Below are 22086 nucleotides of genomic sequence, written 5' to 3' on the forward strand. Positions count from 1 at the left end.
ATCGATTCTTGGAAAAATCATTGAAAAACCCGTCTAAACAATTTTCCAGACAGATAAAAGATTAATGCATAAGTCAGGAACGTGAAGGATTTCTAAAAATTCAACCTCACTTTCTTTGAATTTTCCAATAGATACCTTCATATCGACTTTAACTATACCTTGGACTTGCATTTTTGAATTATTTGCAACAATTACCTCAGAGTTAAGATTTTGCATCTTACTTGAAAAGCATGCACTATTTGAGCACATGTGAGCTGACGCTCCCAGGTCGAAATACCATTCTTCTTTTTCAAGAGCCGTGATGGAAAAACATCCTAACATCGCATTCTTCTTTTCTTGATGGTTCTTATTCTTTTTTGGACATTTAGCAGCAATATGGCCAAATTCGTTGCGGTTGTAACACTTAGGACCCTTAAAGTTCTTATTCCCAAAGTTTTTCTTGTTCTTGCCAACAAATGCAATATCTTGACTTGCATCCAAATTAACGTCTTCAAGAAGTTTTGTGTTAATACTGTCTCCTTTAATAAGAATCCCAGAGCCTTGGATTTCCATTATCATTGGTTTGTATTCTTCGGGAAGACCAGCTAAAAGCATTGCTCCCATCCATTCGTCATCTAGGTTAAGACCAACAGACCTGAGCTTGTACGATGTAGTTAAAACGTCGTTAACGTACGCATCTACGGTAGAGAAATCTTTCAATCTTGTAGAACAAAACTTTTGAATGAGCCCAACTCTCCTCACAAAACCAGAATCTTGAAAAATTTTCTGAAGAGAATCCCAAATCTTCTTAGCGCTTTTGCAATGTCTTATATGTGGATAAATGGATCTTTCAACAAGCAATATAAGCTCCGATTTTGCGTTTAAGAGAGAAGGATGCAATTCTCCGTCTCACTACCATCAGAAACAGCCTTCCAAAGTCCTATCATTTGGAAATAAGCTTCAACGGAAAATTTCCAGTCTTCGAAGTTTTCGCTTCCCCGAAGCTTTTCAATATTTCGTTTCAGACATTTTTTCTCAATACAAATTTCCTTATTATTTTGTATTTAGATCGTGATAAGGCCCATAACCTTATCCTTAAGATTCTGAACAGTAATAATATTTATTTTCAATACATCAAACATATAAAAATTAGTACAATTTGATAACGATAAAATAAACTAAGTATTTAAAAACAAAATATCAAATCTCAACTTTTAACAGTTTTAAATACAGTACCAATCGTTCAATTATTTGTTTGAATTAAAGTCTTTAAATAATCTAGGCGCCATTAACGTTTTCAGTATTTAGTACAAATCACTACCGACCAAATATATAAAAAGAGATACTTGGTTATCTTCAGAAATATTATTTAAAAGGAATAAGTGCCCGAGTCATATAATTCAATATCAATTATCATTTCCGTTGGAAATGATAATTCCAAAGTATTATAATTCATAATCACTTCTCATTTCCGTTGGAAACTTAATCCAACAATATAATTAATCAAAATGCAATGCATATTATGCATTTTGTTTGACTTCGAACAAACAAAGTGTATCATATCTCGATAAATATTTATATTAGATACGGAGTTTTCTCCTCGATTTTGTGACGTTGCATTTGATCTTTTTATCTTTCAAAATTGTGTGGGTGTTGACCACCATACTAGACATGAGTTTATTTTTAATCCGAAAGATGAATTATCGGACAATCACTTCCAACCCTCAGACAGAATCTCGTCGTCTTATCTTGAAATACAGATTAAGTACGAACTAACAAAAAGAAAAATATTTAAAAGAAATATAATTCCCGTGGTTAGTGCGTTAGATTGTCATGACAGAGGGGTTGGATACCTCCCTGTGCTATCTAAAGTTTCTGTGACGGTTTCTTGCGAGGAATTGATAAATTCTCCTAGAGTAATTCTTGTCATGAAAAGTGCTTTCTCAAATTAGCCGTTCGGATTCCCCTCCATCTCTGACATCAGTAGTCGCACACGGGAATGGTTGAGAGCTGTAAGTCACTAGGCCCTAGTTTTCAACGGACTGTTACGCCACCCAATTGATTTAAATGCTCCATTGTTTCCACGTATTGGTTAAAATCATCTTCGATCATAAACTGTTCAATGTTCCCTATCATAGGGGTTCAGCGTCAGGCATTGTGATTTAAATTTTGACAAAAGAGATTCCTTTTTTCCCCAATCTTTCCTTCCTCTTGAGATCATTGTTTCTGTCGGGCTTAATGTTTATGAGTATTGACAATGGGTTTGTTTTTGGCTTGTAATTCCTTTTAGAACCTTTTGAAATGCTTTTAATTTTTTCTGGATTTTCTTATGAGAAACACCTGTTTCTATCCTTGCTATTTAATTTTGTGACTATTGGAAATTTATCAATTTATTTTATTAGAGCAGATAGTCTATCTGCTAGTGCTTTTAGGTTTATTTATTATGCGTTAAATGCTAACGTTAACAATTCTTAGTATAAACTTAAAATCTAAAAACTTAAACTAGACTGTTGAAAAATATTAATTTGCAATTTATACTTTTTATATTATCATTTGGTGAATAAATACAAGAGTGAAATGTATTATAGATTTCAATTAGTTGGTTTAAGGGGCTATGTACATCGTAGTTTGATCTGCTAAAATAAGTATTCAATGGTTTCTGGAGTCTTATACTTGAACGACTAGAACTGAAGTTTAACACGTTCCCACCGGCGACTGAGTTCGCTGTCTTCGGAATTTAACGGCTCTGTAAATTCAAGTTTGTCTCGTCAGGCGGCGCACATCATTGAGAGCTTCTGCTGACTATGCCTGCATTAGAAGCAACCCACTTTCAGAGAAAAGGAGATAGGACAATTTTTTCATTTTTCTCGAAAGATCTCATGCTAAATATCCGGTAAAAATTCTCAATGAGCAATATGCTATTTTGTAATCAGTGCAAAGCCATTGATGAAACCTGCTACATGCAATTTGAAAGTAATCGCGCTAATATTTTATATTTTTATTTGATTTTTGATAACGAGAACTCATAGTTGTTGTGATATTTTTGTGAAAGAAATATAAATATGTGTAAGTTTTTATAAAACTTTATTTTTATTATTAACTGTTTTTAATACAACGAATTAGAATATACCATAGGCTTAGAAATGGATGATTACTCAGATGAAGACATATTTTGTAGAAGAAAAAGGACTTAACCCATCATTGACTCTTCAGATGAAAATATATTAGAATTGGAAGCTAATCCTGTTGATTTTTCATGCAACGAGATTACATGACATGAATATAAAACGTCAGGGTGAAGAATGGAGGCCAATTCAATGAGGAGAAATAGAACGCACCGTTACACAAAATAATAATATGCAGGAGGCGGAACTTCTAATACGAAATATTGATTGTGAGGATCATCAGCTCTACAAATTTTTTCTAAGCGATAATATTTTTCATATTTAAGAAGACTGGAGCCTATATCATCATCACTACAAGGATATAAACCCCTTAAAATCTACGCCGATTTACCCTACAAACTGTTCGAAACAAAAAATAACCAACTTCACTAGACTTCGACTTGGACACACTACTGCTTCCCACCAACACCTCCTCAACAAAAACGACCCTCCAACCTGCTCCACTTGCAACACCCACCTTGATCTAAAACATATTTTGGTACATTGTCTGTTGACGCAGCCCATAATTAAAAAAAATTTCAAAAATATTCCCGTATATGAAATCCTCAAAAATCCCAGCTTAACAAATATAAATAATATTACTGAGTTTCTCAAAAAAGCAAAAATTGTAACTTGAACTTTCAAGCAAATAAGCCAGTAGTCTCTGCAGCTAGGCTTGTTAAATTTTATATTAGCTTGTAATTTTAATTGCTTTTTAATAAATATTAATAATAATAATAATATTTAAGAAGAAGCAAATAAATATTCTATACAATATGGTTGGAGCGCAAACAGTAGAAAACATCAGCTATAGTAGGAACCTGTTTTAATTAGTGAGTTAAAAGCTTTTATTGCTATATTATTAATTATGGGCATAATACAAATGCTAGACATTAATTATACTGGTCCGAAAATAGTATGTATGGAAACAAACGCATACAAAATATAATGAAAGGCGATCGTTTTATACCTATTTTGAAATGCATCCATTTCATACCAAATACCCTTTAAATAAATTTAACAAAATCGTAGCAGAAATTATTAGTACATTCAAAACTGTGCTATAACCCGGGTAGTCATTCCGTAATTTTCAAAACGATTATCATTAACGATTACCCTGGTTACAAGAGGAGATCGAGGAATCGAATCGAATCGAATTGAGATTTCGATCCAGGTATATGGTGGCACTGAATCGAGGAATCGAATTCAAATGGAATCGAAATGACAATTGGGTTGTATTTATGTGCGTACTGCTACGTGAATAACTTTCACATTTTATAACAATGCTCTCAACACAGACGACCGCCAAATTAAATTCAGCTTAGAACCAAAAATACTCCATTTGAATGGAGTATTTTTGCTTAGAACAAGCAAGATGGAAAAAACTTATCGCACGCACACTATCAAGACCTCACACACCAATAACTCGATTCCCCGATTCAGGTTTACAAACAAATTTTCGATTCGATTCACCTCTTTCAGTGGGATCGGATCGAGTAATCCTATTTCGATCCGATCCAGGTCTATACGGCGCTAAATCCTGATTCAATTCGGATTCAATTCTCCTTGTAAACGCGGTAGATATCGTCAATAATTTGCTTCACGTAACTTTATCACTATCGTCTCGTTCAATCGTTTTCAGTATAAGTTCGTTAAGTTTATTCAAAATGTCAAAATGAACTCAACGAAAGATAAGCTTGTTCAATAACTTGAAAATGTTATTAAACTTGGTTTTCCTCTATGGGAAATTTTCAAAATTTGCAAAAAACGTATTGTTAATAGACATGCAAATTAATTTATGATGTTTGTTGTTATTGTCACTTTTTGTGTTTTCATTTGTTGCCGCCGAAGATAAAACAATAATATGACAATGTTTGTTCAATGTCTTATATTTTTGTGAATCAGCTGCAGTAATAAACCCAATTTGGTCCAAGGGAAGGAAGTGAAGACTTCATTTTATCCACAGGGAACATAACTTGGCTTCAAAAATATTTAATGTTTCCAAAACTAATTTGGATTAGTGCTTTGTGCAAGAGCGATACAAAAATCGTTGCCTGTCGAATATACTGTTCCTACGCCCCTATGTTTAATACATTATGAATGTAGAACGACAACCGTCTGGCAAAATTATTGTAAATTATTATTATTATAAAGTCCTCTTTTGCAAATCCAGAACTACAATTGTTTTATTTATTTAACAACAATTAAGAGAGATTACTTATGTTTTGTGTATAAAAAAATGCGTAACCGAATTCATTGTATTTTTTTTTTTAGTTTTTATTTTCATTTTGTAACAAAATTAAACTACACCGAAACTTTTTTGCTTCAATTTGCTTAGTTGTCAATGGAAATTAATAGCAGACGATACCTTCTTAGCTATCGTGCAAACGCTATCGTTTTGACGATATCACTTTGACGATTATCGTCTTACGTGAAGTGAGACTGTCGTCGAAACGATATCGTCGAACGATTATCGTTTTACGGAATAACCCCCCAGGAAAAAGAATGATCTCTTCAACACATGGGCATGAATATGATATTGTCTTAAAGTTAATGAATGGGTTGTTATTTGAAGAACGCAGTTTATATACAGATGGTTTCTACTGCAGTATACCTCTGGCCCAATCATTATTACAAAGGAGGACATATTTGTGTGGTACAATTCAGCTAAATCGGAAATTTTTACCATTCAACATAAAACAACAACGTGGTCAAATTAGAAGTTCAGAACATCTTCTGGCATAAAATTCGTCCAATGGACTGATAAAAGGACAGTTTCCATGACCCCAAGCTGTCATTAATCATAATTGTGAGTTTACTGCAGGAAGATCTACAAAATACAAACCTGATCTTGTTTTTGACTATGATGATGCGATATTATAGAAGTCTAAAAAAAACTATAAAATGGTATAAAAAATTGTTATTCAACTAATTTGCGGTACATACATAAGCAGTGGTATACTCGAAACACGAGTATATTAAAATTTGGGGAATCAATTATTAATTCATTATAAGGAGATGAAAAAGAAACATGTTATGGAAAAATGTTTAGGTCTAGCAATAAACACCCGGAAGCGTTGTGTAGGGAATGTTATAAAAAATTATCTGAGGAAAAGAGTTCGCGTATAGCTGCAAAAAATGCTAAAAGAGTTACAACATATTGTGTTACTTGGGAAGATAAACCACCTTTGTGCTTACCTTGTTTTAATGCCGCTCATGAAAATAAATATGTTTTTTTCAATGTAACGAAGAACACTAAGAAATATACATGTTTCTGGTCAAGCAACTTAAATAGTTTCAATGCAGTTAATTTGTAAACCTTTTTTCATTTTATTAGCAAAAAATACATATTAAATTAATTTATTTCATTGTACCATTGATGGTACATGCCGCCTGATGTGACAATTGTGTATGGACATAAATGGTACAAGCCGACCGATGGAACAGCCCCCTATGTACCATAAGTGGTACACGCCGGAGGGAACGTGTTAAACTACCTAGAACTGATGTTGAAAAAATTTGTCCGTTTATTATTCCAACAATAAAACAAAACTGAAAAAGTAAATCCTATGATTTGTCAAAGAAGATTTATGGAAGAAAGTCTTTGTGAATAAGGTGGTAATGTATAAATATCATGAAACCACGGAAGGGATCGTAGACAAAAACGCAAACATCTTTTCTGAATAGCTTCGAGTCTTGTGACGTGTACGGCGCGCGTAGTAAGGTGACCATCCTGTACAAGCATATTCTAGGACTGGTCTCAGAAATGATTAAAAAGTAATTTTAAAACATATGGATCACGAAAATCACGGCCGAATCTCTTAACAAAACTCTATTTGCTTTTTTGACAACGAAGTTAACATGTTCATTGAATGTTAATTTAGGATCTAAGACAACACCCAAGTCAGAAAATAAGTATACTTTACTTAAAGGAAAAGAATCAAACACGTAACTAAAAACGATTGGAACTTTTTTGGGTGTAAAAGTCATGATTTTATATTACTCAACATTTAAAACAAGACCATTGTTACTGCACCATTCCCTGAATAATATTAAGTCTTCTTGCAAGGCAAGGCAAGGGAATCAGATGTAGAGTTAATTTAAAACAAAAATTTGAATGTCACCAGCATATATTAGGAGAGACGAATTTTGTATGATCGAAACCACATCATTTATAACAAATAGAATAGGACCAAGGTGACTACACTGGGGACACCAGAATTCACAACAAAAGAACTTTAACACTCATTATAATATTTAACACTATAACGTCTATCTGGCAAGCATGAGGAGATTCAGTTTATGAAACAATCGTTAAAACCTTGCTGTTGAAGTTTGAAAAGTAATGTTTTATGACACAATTTGTCAAAGGCCTTCCTAAAATCAGTAAAGATACAATCTACTTCACGTTTTTCAAAAACATCTAAACAAAAGGACGTAAAGTGAAACAGATTAGTAACAGTTGAACGTTTTTTTTTACAAAACCATGCTGGTTATCACAGATAATTAAACTACAGTAAAAAGAAAGGACGCTACATACGATTGACTCAAATAGTTTAGCAATAGGTCGGTAGTTCATTACTTCGTTTTTAAGACGTTTTTTGTGCACTGGTATTATAAAGAAGCTCTTCCAGTTAAAAGAAAATACATAACGGGTATTGTAATAGGCAGCGCATTTCCTTAAAATGGATGATGGTACACCGCTGGGACCAGGGCTAAAACATTCGTCAAGTTGCAGGATAATATAAAGGACAGTATATCAATTATAACGAAATTGATAGAATTTAAGTGGGGGAAATTTAAAACATTTACCCTGGTTACAAGATGAGATCGAGGAATCGAATCGAATCGAATTGAGATTTCGATCCAGGTATATGGTGGCACTGAATCGAGGAATCGAATTCAAATGGAATCGAAAAGGCATTTGGGTTTTATTTGTGTGCGTACTGCTACGTGAATAACTTTCAAATAAATTTCAAATTTTATAACAATCTCAACACAAAGACGAGCGCCAAATTAAATTCAGCTTAGAACCTAAAATACTTGATTTAAATGAAGTATTTTTGCTTAGAACAAACAAGAGGGAATAAACTTATCGCACGCACACAAGCAAAACCTCAAACACCAATAACTCGATTCCCCGATTCGGGTTTACAAGCAAATTTTCGATTCGATTCACCTCTTTCAGTGGGATTGGATCGAGTAATCCTATTTCGATCCGATCCAGGTCTATACGGCCCTAAATCCTGATTCAATTCGGATTCAATTCTCCTTGTAAACGCGGTAATTGGTAGATGTGTTAAGAAAACTTATAGTATTATAATCTACAAAAGCATCTTTGAAGTAGTTTGCAAACATGTTCGCTATTATTCTCGGCTCATTACTATTTGATGCCGGATCAGTCATTAAGTTAGGGTACACACATATTTTATTCTTACGATTAACGAATTTCCAAAAACTATCAGGATTATTTTTAAGGTTTAATTCAATTTTCCGAATGTAGTCATCATATAGGATGATAGAGTAGTCAGTGGAAAGTTCTTTTATTATAATGAACGTCCTATAATCATCATCAGTTCCTGTTTGATTATACTTTATCCAAGCTTTGTTCCTTTTGTTTTTTAAGTTTCTAATGTGAGAATCAAACCATAGTGGAACACTCAAGTTATTTCTAGCCTTTTTAAATGGAATCGTTTTGTAGAAACGGTCAAAAAGACTTCAAAGTCAATAATGTCTTTGACTTTATTGGGGCAGGTTTTAATACCGTCTCCAGGTACAATTAATCCTAAAAATTCAACCTCATACCTGAAAAATGTACATTATTCTTGGGATATACGCATGTTGGCGTTGAAAAGTTTAGAAAATATAGTTTTTATATCTTCCAAATGCTCTTCCGAAAGGCAATCTGCAGTACTCATACTTTCCATTATTTATGGAAAACGCCGTTTTTTCTCGGTCCTTTTTTTCTAGGAGAATTTGACGGAAACCGATCTGGTATAGTGCGTTCATTTAATTTCCTATAGTCAAACACTAATCTAGATTTTGGAGTACCGTCTTAATTCTTTTTTCTCCTTTTTTCCTTACCACTAATATAGGGGTGTTATAAGGGGAATGTGATGGTCGAATTATACCATCATTCATTTGCATTTCGCCATTTTCATAAATTAGCAAAGAGCGTCTTGTATAGATTTGTGCTTTTATTTCCATTAGAAAGTCATATCCTACGATCGCATCGAAGGTTGTTAATTGGGGAAGGCTACAAAAATCAGTAATATTATCACAAAATTGCATTTTACATTTGTGAGTTATTTTATTTTCACCGTGGTCTTTACCTTAAAATATGTATTGTTAGGAATTGTTTTCAAATTGGGTACTTGTCCAATACAGTTTTTGGCTGTACGAGTGTCTAGGATTCTAATTGAAACTTTACCATTTAGTTTCTTTTCAACATATGGGAGAGCCGACTTTATTCTAAAAAATTAATCTGATCTTCGAATTCTTCATCATATTCGTCTACGTCTTCATAATCTGTTTCGTACTTAGGACTTTTCTTCAGTTTCTAGTCAGTATTTTTGGATTCAACGAAATTAATTCTTTGAGCTTTTGAAAATAGTACTCTATCGGACTCGCGTGAGCGTTTTGGTGTCCTGTTTTCATAAGTTTGCCGCTGTTGCTGAGGGTCTGTTTATTACTAGCTTCGTGCACCGCTGTTTGAATATTTAACTTTTTTGGTTGAGGAAACTTGTGCTTGCGGTGGGGTTGGGGCCTGCTCTACTCTCTTAAATTGAGGGTTGCTTCTTGACAGACCACTAGGACTAGCATATGATAAGTTTTTATCAAATGCTCTGGTAAAATTATACCTGTATTGGTTGTCTTCAATTTCCTGTGCCTTCGCCAATGCAGAAAATAAAATGTTACAAATATTCTTATTAAGACCAGAAATGAATACACGTAGTGCATCTGCTCGGTATTTTGAGGCTAAAGAATAAATTAATTCATTATTGCCTGAAGAATCCATTGATATCTTGTTCGTTATTGAATTGAAATGTTTTTCTATTTTGTCTCAATAGTCGTGAATGGAAAAATGGCATAAAATGCACATTTAATTTTCTAATACGTGAAGTGGTCGTTTGTCTGAGTATGAATTGTCGAGACGCGCAATGATGTCAACAGCCTGATAGTACCTTTCCGATCCCTTATATGGCTCAAATAACTTGATTGCACGAAATATAATTCGCGCGTTCACCTGCAAAATCTGGTATGGATCTTACGACATCAAGTGATATTTGGCACGGTATGTCAGGTACTACAGAAATAGGTTCGTATAAAATTGGGGTTGGGGATAAATGTACGAAATTTAATTTATGGGATTGCTCTGCGATTCTTGAATTTACACTATCTAATGTCTGTCTGACATTTTTTGATTCAAAAAAAATTATGATTTTATAATCGATAGTATTAATTGCAATAAAATTTGATAATGATTATTACTTAATGAAAAAATAAAACTTTACAAATACTTTATAATCGATAGTATAGAAATAGATATTAATAATAATACATTTTTAAATTCTTTGGTATTTTTGCTTGCTACTTCTTACGAAATATTTTGAAGCTACAGATACTAATCGAACAAAAGAAAGAAATGACACCAGAGAAATAAAAGATGTGTGGTCTTTTCTGTTGAGTTTATAACTTACTCATTTAATTTAATAATTTCAACTTAATGCTATTTTAGGTTGCTGATCAAATAATATACATAATTTAATTCTATTTTAGTTTGCAATGCAAATAATGCATTTGCTTGCATGGCATACATACATATATGAATATCTAATGTCATTTTTATTAACTTATATGCTGATAAAATAAATAAATGTCCTGTTGCCATTTGAATTTGGAAGCATAGTATTTCGATGTCTGTTGATCGAAAGTTGTCAATCAGGTAACCAAAGAATTCCGCCACCAACGGCGTTTGAATCGTCTTGGTTATAACGATCACGTCTTAAGGCTTGATAAGAGGAGTCAAAAAGCTCCACGTGCGAGATAGAGATGTTGAGCCCTGTTTCCGTCAATATTGTGATATCGTGAGGAAGATTGTTAATGTTTTTGTAAACCATGTTGGTCTTTGTGAGAAGTCCATTTAAGTTTTGGTAGTAGATTTTAATTTACTAATTATAATATATTTTAATATGTTATTGATAAAAAAAATAAAAAATGTATTTCAACTTTAATCAACTTCTTCCAAAGTGTCAAAATAATATTTAATATTTCCTTTAAAATTTGACAATTGCATTGATTTCCCATTAAACTTCGGAATAAGCCTTTTAGCTGTTTACTTATCAAATTTAGATTTTGTTGATTTCTTACAATCCGATTTTGGTTTAAGTAATAAGGGTTGTTCATTTTGCTATTTCAAAAGTAAACGTACCTACATATATAAAATTAATTTTGTTTGTCTAGAAATTTCTTTTTTAATATAAAGATTGAATGTTGACATTATGTCACCACGCGAATGTCAAATCGCATGATCTTTTGCGGCCAGTTCGCATCGTTACAACGAGAAATTACGCGGCCAGAATCTTAATGTTTCTAGCAATAAAGTAATATTTGGTCGAGTTGTGTGGCATGTGGCACCGCCTTATTGTAAAACATATTCTCCAGGTCGTATTGTTCAATAGCAGATAAACCCATTTTTTTTTTTCATATGTCCATAATGGTCCGAATTGATGGTGATCGTCGTTTACGAATAAGTAAGGTACAATCACACCTCCGGGCCAAAGAGCGCACCCAACAGTGACTTTGTGAGTGTAATGGATTCTCTTTAATTTGTCAAAGATTCTCAGAACCCCAAATACGACAGTTTTGTTTGATAACATACCCACAGAGTGAGAAATGTTCTTCGTCCCTGAAGAACATCGCCGCCCACCACATGTTGTTCAAGCACCCTTTTCACGTATCTACGACGTTGTGAATGGTCAGCGGGTTTCAGTTGTTGTGTGAGCTGGACTTTAAATTGAGGTCAGTGTAGATCCAAATGCAAAATACGCCATAATGTGCCGTTAGCAGTCCTAATTCCTGAGAACTACGAGGAATCGACACATTCGGGTTTTTGGCAACACTTTTACTTAAAGCATCGATATTTTCAGTTGTATGAGAGAAACGATGATGCACAGGCCTAACAATATATGTAACCAATCCAGTCTCTTCAAATTTCTTTACAATTTTGCCAATTGCTTGCGTAGTTGTACGAAGAAGGTTTTAATAACTTATATATATTGTGCGATAGTTAAGCAATCCATTTTCGTAAATGTTAAACTTTCAACTGAAAAACAAAAATTGGTTTAATAATTTAGTTTGACAGATGTCGAATTCTAGTCCCAAAAAATGTATAACCCTAATTACTTAAACTTGTTTCTCTATCCCTTTAAAACTCTTATTTCTTGTAGTGCAATTTTGTCTGTACCTTCTAGTATGTTATTCCATGTTGAGCTAACTCTATTTTGTATCTTCTATACGCATATTATCTATAATATGCTCTTTGTTTTTTTTTGTTTAAATAATTAAAAATAATTTGTATGTTATCCATGACATGTTCGTTAATATTTTTTTCATATGCGATTTTATGAGGAAAACAAATTTGAATAGCTTTTTCCAATCAGATTTTGGTGGTGTTTCGTCTTTTGGGCCTTCTGGAATGTATAGTTTTTCGAGATCTTCGATTAGGGTATTTAACTAGACTGGTTGGCCACTTTTAATATCAAAAATGCATAATTGAAGTGCATGTAACTTTTATGTTTGAACATTATTACACTACAGTATGATAAAAATAGATCTTAAATAGTCCTTAAAAAAATCCCCCGACTGGATCTTTTGTGTAAACCATTAGTGCCGTAAAAATAAACCATAAATACAATGCTAAATTAAACCTTATTTCTAATGCACATTTGGTTGTAACAAAATTAAGCATTATATATTTTAAACAAGAAAGGCTTATTGTGAAGGCTACAATCTTAACTTAAAAAGCCAGTTTTCATATACCACACATGGGAACCTTACAAAATAACTTACAATTTAGTTTTAAGCCTGCACAGTTCTTATCAAAATTGATATTGCTGCATATGTTTTTTATTACAACCCAACGAATACTTTTTTTCGATAACTACTTGAGCATTACTTTAATCTAAGGGACATGAAATAAAATACTAATAAAGAGACAGCACATTTCTTGTATATGTTCCTATCAGTGCCTCATCCGGCCCACGTATATCTCATCACATAATTATTGTTTATCTATTCCTCCACAAAATTCTCAGGTGTCAACATGAAGACATCAATTTCATTTATGTATATTTTCAATGACAAATCGCAGGGTGAAACTCATATGTCGAAGAAAATCTGTAAACACAGTTCATAGGAGATTGCTGCATTAGCTTCTTATAACTTTGACATCGTCACCATTCTCACAAACTTTATATAACAAGCGTGATCATCATCAAAAATAGTTAAGCTTCAAATTACATATATTAGTAAAAGTAGCTCTGTTTGTTTATTACACCTTCGTGACTAAACCGGGAACCAATGTGGATGAAATTTGTTTTGGTATAAGGATAAGACCTTTCAATTACTAAAATTAACAAAAAATGATAAAAGATTGAATTACTAGAAAAACACAAAAAATGGTTGCAATTTTGTTACTTATTATTGGTAAATATGTGTTTGGGCTGTAAAAATAGAGATTTATGTTTCACTTATAAATTTTGACAAGTCTTTCATACAGTGAAAAGATTTTTGAAAACTTAAGCCACTTTAGTTCGACTGCATTGTTTCAATTGAATGTATAGTAATTCCATCAAAAATGATTCTGAGTACATATTTAGGAAATCAAAATGAATTTGTTTATCGAAAAATAATTTTTTTTTTAAGAAAAAATATTGTAACAATAAGATAAATAGTATCAAAATAAGAAATCGCATGAAGGCAAACACGTGTTAAACAATCGAGGCATTATTATTATCTACAGCTTAAATAGTAATACAAATAAGTTGAGTTTTACCGAGCTATAGTTTTATTTTTAGTAAGGAAAAATTATAATTTTATGGTGCCATATAAATAACAAAAATATCAAATAAAACAAAACAAAGAATGTCCAATTTTTAAAAAATTATTTATGCATATGTAATATTTTTTTTTAATTGTTAATGCTTAATACATTTGAACGTATTTATAGGGTCTACATCATCGCGACGTGAATTTTTTACCTATTGTCTCTCATTGATGCGTGCACATACTTCAGAACACAGGGATTCCTTACCCGTTTTAGACATAACAGCATTGCGTCATATAGCTTATGTGCTGGATGGCATAATATTTTATATGAGAAATGAAAATTCAGATAAATTTGACACAAATTCAGAAAAGCAAACCTGTGAACCTAACGCTAATGAACAAGCCAAAAATGACTCAAATCAACTATTGCAAGAAGATCCCATTATTGAATATGACTTGCAAGGGGAAAATACTTCTGAAAAGAGGTATCAATTTTTTAAAAGATCTGATTCTACTCTAAGCCTTGGATGTTGTGCTCCAGACCCATTTGCGTTACCACTAGAAATGGCGCTTCCTTTAGCGGACAAACCGCATTTGCTGCAAACGAATTCGAAAAGAGAGGATCTATTTTCAAATTTCCCCTTGCAATTTTTATCTAACAAACCTGCAGGTACAAGTGGAGTTTCCTTTTTGGAAATACCACCTTTACGCTTAGGTCTTTCTTCACACAGTAAAAAGCATGAGTTCATAGACGATGAAATGTACAAAAGCAAGAAACGATCTGCATCTCCTTGTATTTCTCCTTCTTTGGAAGAATCGGATGCATTTAAAATAGATAGTTCCGCAAACTTATATATCCAGTTGAAAAAGAAAAGCCATCTTGAACAATACGAAGGAGATATTGCCTCACATAATATTGGTAAGTTCAATTTAATCAGGAAATAATTCTTACACTAACCTTCTTAGAGAGTTCACCTCCAAAACAGGGAAAGGGTGTTTTGAAAATTGATGAAATAAATTCGAGATCTAACGATGAATTTTTAGGTGAACCTACTGCCGACACTTCAATTCGACCAGAAGTTATTGTCCAAACAAGAACTGTTTTTTCAGGGAGTCAAACATCTAACATTTTAAAACAGGGTGCAAGAAGTGTAATTGTGCGTGCAGGACCAACCGTAAGATAAAAACACTTTTATTGAAAATTATTAATTCTAATTCTTTTTTACACTAGAAACCATCGAATTCAAAAGATTTTCAAAAGGAAATAGATAATCGCCATAAAAAAAATTCAACCCAGATATTCCAAACACTAAGACAAAATGTCAAGCCGCCAACATGGAATGTATTACTTGGCAGGTGGAAACATTCACTAGATTTATTTGGACGCGTTTTTATGGACGATGTCGGACTAGAATACGGCTCAATTTTCCCTGAAATTAGGGGATTTCCTGTTAAAGAAACAAGATTCAGGCGTCAAATGGAAAAACTTCGGAATGGACAGCAGCGGGATCTAGTTTTATCTAAACTTGAACGTAGTCGAGATAGTCTTATCACACAGACTTTTAAAGAACTTAACACTCAATTTGGAACACAAAATCGAAGAGTTTATCCGCCATTAACATTCAATAGAGTCAAGGTTACGTTTAAAGAAGAACCAGGAGAAGGATCAGGTGTGGCCCGCAGTTTTTATACTTCAATAGCAGAAGCATTATTAGTCAATGAAAAACTTCCGAATTTAGAAGTTTCTCAAATAGGGTCTTCAAATAAATATGGCTTACCTTTTTCAAGTATATTGAGAAATCGCAGCTTGATAGGAAGAGATTCATCGTTGCAACGGAAAGGAAGTGGGAATAAAATTCTATGGAGAAGTAACAAAGAAAAAAAAGCCCTGAACTATTCCGCTAAACCGTTTGCAAGTAGCGTTCTTGGTAAGTTTTTGCAAAAAAGTGAAATAAATCTAATTTAAAATAGTTGGGCATATTGCGTCTTTTCAAATGAAATAAGGTAAAATTATTTAAAAAAAAAAATAAGACCAACATGGCACTTGCCCCAAATCTTCTAGTGAGCATATGCAGGAGAAACATGAAAATGTCGTTCACTGCTCACTCTTTAATATATATACATTTTAGAACTTGATTTAAAAAAAAAAACAGCAAGTTTCTAAGAGCAAGGCTAATTTTTTATTTAATTATATTAAAAAGAGTTCTTATATTATTTGTATCGATTTCTACGTCAATCTGTGTATTGTTTTCCACTTGGGCGTATTTATAACAACTTTATAGGTTTCGTATTGCGGATGTGTGTACGTGACTGATGTGACGCTTTCACTTTCTTCTTTTACTTCAGTTATTTCTTTCAATTTTTAAATTGATTCATAATTAATTTCTTTTAGGTACTCTTTCAAATACTTATATTTTGGTAATGGTAATATTTTATTTGTTTAATACAATTTTGTATTAAAAAATCTATTTATAATACATATGTTTACAATTTTCCATTTCTATGAGATAATTTCCTTCGAAGTATAATGTAAATAATTACAATTTTAATTTTTATTAGTTTTCTCTAGATTTTATATAATTTCGAATTGATCGTTTTCAATTATCTTATTGTTGTTATAATAGTTAATACAATTTATAATCTTAATAATCTTAAGATGAACTTGATTCATTGTGACCTCTAAACGTCAGCTCCTGCTTTTCCAGAAACCATGTTACATTTAATAGAAGTCTTAACACCGCACGATTTTTCTTCAATTGGATGTTATGTTAGAAACTTAAAGCTTAGTCTTTCCAAGTGTGACCAAAGGTAGCTAATTCATTTAGCTTGTGTTTTCGCTGAAGTGTGGTTAATGTGGTTATATTGTCCACATCCGAGAAACTCCATGCAAAAGAGATACCGGAAAAAGCAAAAAAAAAAACAGTTTCTTGTTATTCTAGCTACCAAATATCTATTAGTTATTTTTTATATTGAATATTGATTTTCGCTAAAGGTGCGAATATACTCTCTGTTTCTATATTTGTGTGTTGATTTTATATCTGAAGGACGCCCATTATTAACTATTAATAGCTTCTCCGAAAACGATTTTGTTGTAAATGGTTTATCTAATAATTTTTCTACGAGAAGTATTGAAGATTCAATTTTAATTCCCACCAAGTTAGACCAAGATCATGAAAATAAAGTATATATTTTTAATCAAAAAAGGAGACTGTTTACAACGACTTATCTCATAGCTAATAAATCGTAATTTCTAGGTGGTCATAGAATTATGTAGTTCCATGTCTTCGAAGTCAAATTGAATTTTTTATTGAATGCAATTTGAAAATTAAACATCAAACAAATTTTATTTGATGCAATGCAGGCACATGAGTCGTTATGTTCTCTTTTTTTCGCTCTGGTAGTTTCAATGTAAAGTCTTATAGTTTGCAGTTTTTTTTTAAAGAATTTATAAGAATAAATGAACGAAATGAATGAAAAAAGCTAAGAATTAATTTAATTTTTATATTTTGAAAATTTCTTTTCCATTAAAACTCAAATGTTTGTTTTTATTTGAGCTGTCCTAAGGAAATCAAACAAAATAATTTCTTACGACTAGCTTCTACCATGTTTGGATTGGTATCCAAGAAAGAAGCTTCCAAACAAAAACTACTGCCTATTATGGCTGAATCACAAACACGCTTCAGCTTCGGCTACCTGTATATTTCGCTTGGTTATTGCTTACCTTTCTATTTATTTTTACAGACTTTTATTCGAATGCTGTATTTATCTGTTTGTGCAGAATGTATGAATTTTAGTAGAGCAAAATTTCGCGATGCCCAATGTTTCAAGGTATATTAGCAATTGTATGAGAGTTGTATAGTATTGCATGAAATGAAAATTACATTACATTACATATCACACTACTTTGCACATAAATGTGCAGAGTAGAGAACACAGCACCTTGATCAACTAGGCTATGTAAGGTAATAACAACACAAGACATTAATACAAGGCAGAAGGTCAGAAGAGAAAGAACAACAGAAAGAAAGAAACACATGACAACAGCACGCGGTAGGTTTCGAGACGGTCCACCATCTTTCTACTAACCGCGCTCACTGTTGCTTGATTTCGGTGATCGATGGGAACCGAAGCTTTATCAGTGACTAGGCCGTTTTTTTTTTTATTCATTTTTATTAATTCATTCTTAAACCTATCTTAAAGCTAGACTAAAATTCATTAAACTAGCCTAATTATCCATAACTTACAACTAACTAATAGTGCCATACGGACACTCTAAGTTGCCTATTCTACTTAAAACTAAACCCTAAAACTATAAAACAAGTATGTTAGCCGGAACCCCATCCCGACTACCCAATATCAAGTGCCGATTGAAGCCACCAAAACTGGTTCTCCTGCTTCACCCTATCAGTTCGGACACAGTCCTACTGAACCGAAGGAGCTCTGCTCCGCCTTGTATCAGACCGCTTCTATCTAAAAAGAGGAATGCCTCTAGTTTAATGAAGCCTCTCAAGCGTGCACTTTCAAAATACTCGTCGTTCGGATAGAACGCCCCGAAAATTAAATTGTTGGTCGAAGACATAGCTCTTGCAATGTGACCTAGAACGAGTTTTATCACAAAATTGTCAATTCTGTTGATTCGAGCCCCGTTCTATAGGACCTCCTTGGAATAGTAATGCACATAAGAAGACTCGGCTGTTTGAAATAAGCCGGTAGTGACTAGGCCGTTGCCTAATGAAAATTATTTGCAGAAAAGTCACTTAGATTGCAAGTTATGTAACAACAACCGAATTTTTTAACATAATGGTCAACTGTTGAGTTTTGGTTAGTAATTTAAATATCGAATAAAATACAAGTACAAAATTAGATTTATTCTAAAATTCTTAGTTTAGCGCTAACTATGAGGAATCGCCCCTGGAACTGATAAAAATATGTTATTTACAAGTTAATGGGTAATTGGAGGTTCTGTGGATGTAACCTTTATATATTCGTATGTGCTATATATGGTATACCTATATATATATATTTATGTATATATTTATATTTATAAAGGAAAAGAGAACTACTTACTTCATGTACACGTAACCGATTTTTAAATAAATTTTATTGGAGTGCCATTACAACCAACATTATTTTCTTTGATTAACTTTAATCGATTATTACTCAAAATTTAACATTAAAGAAAATGTTGTTTTTTATACCCACCCCCTTGAGTGGAGTCGTGCCGCCCTCTTTTTACGATATTGTAATTTTTATAAGTCAATTTGTGTTTGTGGTTTAGCTTAGTTTCGCTAGCCATAAACACATCGGGACTGTAGTCTTTCAACAATTGGAACATATTGGCTCTTCATTCAATTGCAATCAGTGAATTTACATTTACAGGTAGGACTTTTAGGCGCGTCCCCGGCAGCGCGCCCATTATGGTCTTAATTGCGCCAGGCCAGGCAACAAAGAGTAGAGATGATCTACCCTTTTGCCTTGCTCCTTTACCTGACTTTGCAGCCCTGTTAGTTGACCTTGAATGCCCAACAACAAGGCTACAACGTCAGGCTGCACCTCTGATGCCTTAGGCACAGGGGCCTTGGGGGCAACCGTGTTGAAGCCTATCGAACTGTTCGACTTCCTTCGGCTTTTTCACTGGCTTGTTTTTGCTTCATTTGTTGGACCTTACGGCAACCCCTTTAGTAAGCCGGGTGTCCTTGGTTTCCACAAATGACACACTTGAGCTTGGTTAAATCCTCAACCCGCTCATTCCCCAGCTTGCATTCTCCTTTGATGTGGGTTTCGGAGTACCTGACGCAGTGCAACTGCATATTGCAGTTGGCTCCGGTATGGCCGAACTTCTGGCATTTCGTACATTGTAAAAAAAACGTATGCCCTTCAGTAGGACCGTCTTAAATGTTTCGCTTTTCGGCGTGAAGCTGAAGAACTCAGCGGTGGCCTGCTTAAGCACTTCTTTTAGTAGTTTGTATTCGGCCAGTGAGAAGCACTGCACCGAATACCGTTTTCTTTTTCGTTCAAAATATTTATAGCAAAATTGCCCCTAGTGGCCGACCTACATATCTGCAGGTCAACCCAATAGGTGCTAAGTGGTCTCACCTTCTCATTCTTGGGCTGTGGTTGTTTCTGCTGCTCTCGTTGCTGCTGCATTGCTTTAGTTGAGGTTGATGGGCCCCAACATTTGGGCCTGTCACTGCTGATGGTGGTTTTTTATTTTGCTCCGCTCCTGTGTTTTTATTAGCGGGCTTGGGTTGTGGTTGTTTTTGTTGTTGATTTTGCTGCTGTTGATTTTGTTGCCGTTGAGCTGCCTCTTGTTGTCGGCGTTTTTTAGCTGACTGAGGAGGGGCTCCATTTTCTCCTTGAGCTTTCTGAGGTTTTCCTCAATTTAGCTGATGGTTGCTTGTTTGGCTAGCAGGGTCCGCCTTTACCTCCAAAGCCTTCGATTTCGGCGGGACTGGCTCTGGCTCCGATATGATCCCATCCATATTCGGAGACGTGAATAGCCCCTCTCCACCTTCGGATACATACTCTGTCTTCTCGAAATCGGCGTAGTCTGAAAATTCACTTTCAGTGGTGATGCCTTCCTTACCCGTCTCCATTTTTTCCGCATATCACGCCGCTTACCGGAGTTGGCTCTCTCACTTTATTTAGCTTCCTCTTCTTGATGTTGTTGCTGTTATTTTTGGTACCACTGCTGGCACCACCGTAACACCACCTGATGTTTTGGCAGAGGTATCTTTCGATACCTCTGCTTTTCGCTCCTTCTCCATCAGCTTTTCCTCCCAATCAATAAAGTCAACAATATCTCGATTGTGAAAAAAAGCTAGAATATTTTTCGTGCACTCCGCACGGTAATCGAACCCACGATCTCTGGATCCGTCTTCGGACGCCACTTTTTTTTAATTCATTTTTATTAATTCAATCTTAAACCTATCTTAACTAGCCTAATTATCCATAACTTACAACTAACTTAATGGTCCCATACGGACACTTTAAGTTAAACAATAATATTTAATACTAATGCCGTTCGGCCCTAAGATCTATTTTATCTTCAATTCAATCTCTGGGCCTGGTCAGAGCAGCATTTATATGTCTTTCGAAATATAATTACTGATCTTACAAGATAACGAGGTACTTCACTACACTTTTGCTTTTATTATTATTATTATTATTATTATTGTTATTATTATTATTATTATTATTATTATTATTATTATTATTATTATTATTATTATTATAATTATTATTAATATTATTATTATTATTGTTATTATTATTATTATTATTATTATTATTAATATTATTATTATCATTATTATTATCATTATTATTATTATTATTATTATTATTATTATTATTATTATTATTATTATTATTATTATTATTATTATTATTATTTTTATTATTATTATTATTCTAATTATTATTATTATTGTAAGCGTAATATTGTAATGTTACATCAATATAGTCTAATTATTGTCTTTATTTCTAGATTCCACAAGTTCATCTACCACCAATAATGAGCACCTCTCAGTACATCTTCAGCAACTTGGAGAGCGATTGTATCCAAAAGTAGGTATTATAATATTTCCTTAATTAGAATGTAGTTTTTTAAAGTACACTGACAATAATGAAAATAAGTAGCAAAATAATTATTTTGTATGTCAATTTTGTACTGTTACTATTAGTAATGATTTAGCATCCAAAATTTCGAGTTGAACTTTTAAATGACATTTGTTTGCTAGAGGTGGTACTATTTTTTACGATAAGTTTTTAATTATAGTAAGATACAAGCGTTATAGTATTTCTTACCATTTCTATGTTTACAGTTCAGAATTCTAGAAAGCAGATAGCTTATAGCAAACGTCAATCTAGTGTCAGCGGACAATCATAAGTG

The 22086-nt window shown here is 33.3% G+C and overlaps 1 protein-coding gene across 3 annotated transcripts in view; it reads left to right on the forward strand.

Moving 5' to 3' along the window:
- The window catches only part of LOC129938710 (E3 ubiquitin-protein ligase hyd), a 177355-nt gene that overhangs the window by 118261 nt on the left and 37008 nt on the right, over positions 1-22086 (forward strand). For 2 of the 3 annotated variants that reach the window (XM_056046408.1, XM_056046406.1), the window contains exons 12-15: positions 14374-15111; positions 15159-15367; positions 15424-16120; positions 21682-21761. In XM_056046408.1, the coding sequence (XP_055902383.1) occupies positions 14374-15111; positions 15159-15367; positions 15424-16120; positions 21682-21761 (1724 nt within the window). The remainder of the gene's footprint in view (positions 1-14373; positions 15112-15158; positions 15368-15423; positions 16121-21681; positions 21762-22086) is intronic. The other variant, XM_056046409.1, reaches the window with a different exon arrangement.

The sequence above is a fragment of the Eupeodes corollae genome, chromosome 1 (genome assembly GCF_945859685.1).
Source record: "Eupeodes corollae chromosome 1, idEupCoro1.1, whole genome shotgun sequence".
Lineage (NCBI taxonomy): Eukaryota > Metazoa > Arthropoda > Insecta > Diptera > Syrphidae > Eupeodes > Eupeodes corollae.